The following is a 4798-nucleotide window of genomic DNA, read 5'->3' on the forward strand; positions in this document are numbered from 1 at the left end:
TGCGATTTTGGTTCCTAAGGTATAGACAAAAAAAAAATTTCGTCTCCAATTTCTTTTTACATACAAAATCGTTCCTAAGATTTAAAACCAAGTTTTAAAATCGTCATTTTTACTTAAATATTACAATTTGGACCAAATTATCCATAACAAAAAAATTATAAAATTAAACAAAAAAAGAAAAAAAAAAAGAGAAAGAGAGTGTTTCTGCTCCTTCAAAAGAGGAAAGAAAGAAAGAAGAAGCTACCCACAATCCACCTCTGCCTCCGCTTCTGTCGCCACCTCTATACGATTTCTATGGTAAGAACAATTTTAAAACCAAATTAAACCTTAGAAACGATTTTGTATGTAAAAAAATAACTTAGAGACCAAAATCATACTTAACCTTTTAATTAAATATAAAATCATTTCAGTTTAATCCAATCTTTTTGAAGTTGGGTTTGTATTAGAAAAAAATAATATGATAAATAAAAACTAGAGAACTGTATCCAAATTCAACTACATTAACCCAACTTCGTCATGTGCACCCATAGTTGTACATACATAAATTCAAATTAATTAGATAATTATCTTCAGCAAAGTAATTTTGCAAATTGCAAGGGTAAAAATGCATTATTTGTAGTAGCTTTTTTCTTAAGGTTTTGTGTTTGGTGTGTTTGTCCCATATGTACTGTCTAATGTAGCAAGACACAATTATACGCAGAATAATGTGGCCTAAAAATGGAATCCAAACTTTTTCTTCCCTTAAACATTAAGTATGAAGAAATAGAAACTTAAATTAATGAAGAGTGGGATAGAAACTTGTTTTTATATATTTTTGGATTTTTGTTTGGTACATAAGTTAGAGGTTTGCCCCCCCTTTAAACTCTACCTTGCGTAGCTTTGTTTTTACTTATTACGTAGAAAACACATAGGAAGATTGAATTTGGTACATGCCTAAAATCTAAATAGTGACCTAGTATAACAATGTCAAGTTACAAAAAGTATAATTATAATGAAATAAATATACTCAAATCACTCTCTCTTGGTTTATATATAATTTTTATTAAAATTTATAAAAATAAAAATGTTATCAAAAACACATAATAAACTTATTTCAAGAACATACAGAAACTTCTTCAATAATGGTCCAAAATCACTGTTGAGAGCCAGTGAATGAAAAAATATAGCCTATGTTGTTATATCAATATAACCACCATCAAATTCATAATATGAAAAACTTCTTGCTTCCCTACAATAAATTAATTACTATATATCTATTACTTGAAAAAAATAAAATAGAAAAATCGACACTACACTCTGATTTTCACCAAGATTATTACCCAATGGCAAAACCAAATTTATAACACATATAAACTTGCTACATATTTTCCTACTAACACAATCTGGAGGCATATATTTACAATAAGATGTACATTTGTTCAGAAAAAGTGCAAATCTCGGAGAAATACTCACATGCTTCTGAAGCATATTTAATCCATACTCGAAGAATATCCACAACGATTCTTTTTTAATGATAATAATTATTCAGACTTGGTGTTAAAAAAAAAAAAATTAGTAGTTGTGAAGTTCTTAGTACAGTCTTAAACTTATTCCAGAAACATGCAAGTATTTCTCACCCTATGTTTGATTTTGGGTCCTATAAGAGGAAAATTCCGATCTCTAGTACCTTCTTCGGGAAGTTACCGAAACAAGGTTCAAAATATGTTGGAACATATATATGATCATTCCAACTATTTGATTGTGTCATCACTTGTTGTAATACCTGTTTCAAATTCATGTGGCACCTATAGCATACTTTACTGCGAACAACAATCGCCACTCCGAGGTTTATTGTGTATTTGCTTTTGTCTCTTAACTATCGATGATCCATTTTCGCGTAAACTCGGAACCTCTAACATCTGTACATAATTGTTTATTTGGAAGACCCAAAGGATTTTAGTTAGTAACAAGAAGTTATATATTTCACAGTAAAACACTCGTATGTTTAATACTTTGCGTGTGACGCAAGTAATCACTAACTTAATCAAGAAGGGGGAAAAGTTAACAAACTTATAAAGTCTCATATACCTTTAGTGTTAGATCATTGAAGCATTGCTGAACATTTTCCCGAGTTTTGGCGCTACATTCTAGGAACAAGCATCGATGCTCCTGCGCAAGAGCCATACCCTCTTCCTTTGTAACGGCTCTTTCACTCTCCTGAAGTGTAAGGCCAAAGAAAAGTGTAAGGAACAAATAGAAGTTCTCCTTTTATTCACCATAACACTTAATTACCTTATCGACTTTATTGCCAACTAAAATTTTGATGCAATCGGGGTTGGTGGAGTAAAGCTCAACTTCTCTTGCCCATATGTCCACTAGGTTTGTAAATGACTCGCGCTTTGTCACGTCGTAGACTAAATTAGAAAATTGTGAAGGAAAGAAGATGTTAAAGATCAAGATTATAAGCAATAGTTAAGTCATAATTCGAAGTGTACATGTATAATTTTTTGACATCTGAGTGTACCAAGAATGATTCCGTGGGCGCCTCTGTAATACGAGCTTATTACCGTTCCAAACCTCTCTTGTCCAGCTGCAAGAAAAGAAATATTAAGCATACTCTAAGATGCTAGACTACCCCTGAATTTGTTATAGACAAAAAATGACAGAAACGAAACTTACACTGATCATATAACCTGTTAATGTTAGATGAGAATGCCCAAGTTATTAGACATAAATCAATGTTTAAGAAGGAACACTAAACATGTGATTTGCATTTCACAGTCACCAAGTTAATCATATTCAAGATTTTGAACACTTTCTTTTCATCCTAGATAGATTATACAAGACTAGGATTCATTGACAGAGTCAAATTCAAGCTACATCACTGTTTACTTCATAAAAAAGAAACTTTTTTACAAAATCCTCCTTTCAAACAAAAGTTCACATCAAACCTTAAAGTTAACATTTCTTTTAGCGACTTTCATGCTGGAACATTCTCATATAAATATTTCAGGATGTATTAGCTTTCAACACCTTATCAAACTTTCATTTTACCACATTTGACATATGGCATCTAATTCGGACTTGATATCTTTTATTTTTTCTACTTTTTTAAAAGTAAAAGAAAACCATTAAATTTAGCTTTCAAAAGCTTTGCCACTTGAGGGAATGGAAAGAAGGCGAAAGACAAAGAAAGAAAAAAGAAGAACACAGGATATAATTCTTATCATTACTTCTCAATTCTCATGTATCGGTCGGTTACAGAATCATGAACATACTCAAGTGGGTTTAAAGAAATAGTTAGTATACAAAATTTTCGAATACAAGCAAAATAATTATGTTGTTTCCTTAATCCTTATTATATAAGGATCTTCAGGTTGCTCTAATAATCACTTAACAACCCAAATGATACCAAAAACAAAAGAGAGGAATTAAAGTTCTAAAAGAATATCACTTTGTAAAAGAAATATTATGGATAAACTATTCTTATATGAGACAAAGAAAAGAAAGCACTTAATATTACAACTTCTTTCACGCAGAACATAGAGTCAGAACAATAAAGATTCTTAATTAACTACCTAAATTTGTTTTTATTTGCACAAAAAAAAATGAAAATTTAATCAAATAACTAGAAAAACAGTTACCTGTGTCCCAAATAGTAAGCTTCACTCTTTTACCACCAATGGTAAAAAGCTTGATCTTGAAGTCCACCCCTGTCTCAGTAATTTAATAAATAAATAGGGAAAATTACAATCCAAAATTATCCTGAGTTAGTGAAGCACTCAATCTACCAAAAACAATTAAGTGAAAAACTTCAAAGCTAGATGTATGCCACCAAATTCTGATAAACTATGAACAAATAAAAGGTAATCAGACCAACATAATAAGTTCACAGTATATGACAGTTTTTAATAATATACAGAAAAAATGATACTAATAGATAATGAAAGTCCTGAAACAATACATGAGAAGATTATGCAACGTTTAATTTCAATAATATACAGAAAAAATGATACTAATAGATGAATGGCTGAGGCTTGTATAGATTATAGAGCATGTTCCATTGTTAGTGAGAAAGCAAGAAAAAGAAGAAAGGTACCAATAGTGGGGGAAAGATGATGATGAAGGTATTTGGAGATAAAGCTGAGGAGGAGGCTGCTCTTGCCAACACCAGAGTCACCAATCAATAACACCTTAAACGAGTAATCAAAGCTGCTATTCCCTACTTTTGAACCTGAACCCATTTCTCTCTTTTCCTTCTTCACCTTTTCCAAATTCAATAAAAACTCCAATAATAAGAGCATGCAAGTAGATTCATTCAACCATGATTGTTGATGTCACTTTCACATAATAAAGAAAAGGGGTCAAAGTAATTAACTTCAAAACTCAAGAAGTGAAGAGAGTGAATGAGAATGAGAGAAATGAAGAGTTTGGTCCAAGGAAAGGAGTGTAGAAGAGTTAGGACAAATGTCTTATTTGGTAGAATGCCTTGTTAAGTAGTACTAATGTTGGATCACTCCACGCGCCCTTCCTTTCCTTGTTTTGCACACAACACAATCTTCCATGTATTTTGCCGGCTATTGACGTTTTTGTCCTCTTCTCTCTTCTCTACTTCTCCTTAGTCCTTAACATTCACCCTCCGGGGAATTATCTTCCACCCAATGTGAAAGGAGCATTGTTATGGCCTATGGGAATGGGATTGAGTCGCCCATTTCCACCGAATTAATTAAAAATTACTCATTAAATTGATTCAATTTTGGATACAAATTTATTGTTAGTAAATTAATAAAAAAAAAATCTAAAATTGGTCAAAAATTTG

The 4798-nt window shown here is 31.5% G+C and overlaps 1 protein-coding gene across 1 annotated transcript; it reads right to left on the reverse strand.

Annotated features, from left to right (window-relative positions):
- LOC107619490 (ras-related protein RABC2a) lies at window positions 1261-4544 on the reverse strand. Its single transcript, XM_016321788.2, has 6 exons — window positions 4079-4544; window positions 3624-3692; window positions 2504-2569; window positions 2272-2393; window positions 2068-2196; window positions 1261-1898 (listed from the first exon to the last, which is right to left on the reverse strand). Exons 1-6 carry the CDS (start codon window positions 4281-4283, stop codon window positions 1797-1799), a joined length of 693 nt encoding a protein of 230 aa, XP_016177274.1. The 5' UTR covers window positions 4284-4544; the 3' UTR covers window positions 1261-1796.

This window comes from Arachis ipaensis, chromosome B09 (genome assembly GCF_000816755.2).
Source record: "Arachis ipaensis cultivar K30076 chromosome B09, Araip1.1, whole genome shotgun sequence".
NCBI classification, from domain to species: Eukaryota; Viridiplantae; Streptophyta; class Magnoliopsida; order Fabales; family Fabaceae; genus Arachis; species Arachis ipaensis.

What these genes read in the sequence shown, in the direction of transcription:
- LOC107619490 (XM_016321788.2), bottom strand. Translation starts at nt 4,283, where the DNA reads ATGCTCTTATTATTGGAGTTTTTATTGAATTTGGAAAAGGTGAAGAAG. An exon ending in CGCCCACGGAATCATTCTTG is followed by an intron (nt 2,394 to 2,503) that starts GTACACTCAGAT and finishes TTTCTAATTTAG; the next exon opens with TCTACGACGTGACAAAGCGC. An exon ending in TTGGCAATAAAGTCGATAAG is followed by an intron (nt 2,197 to 2,271) that starts GTAATTAAGTGT and finishes CTTACACTTCAG; the next exon opens with GAGAGTGAAAGAGCCGTTAC.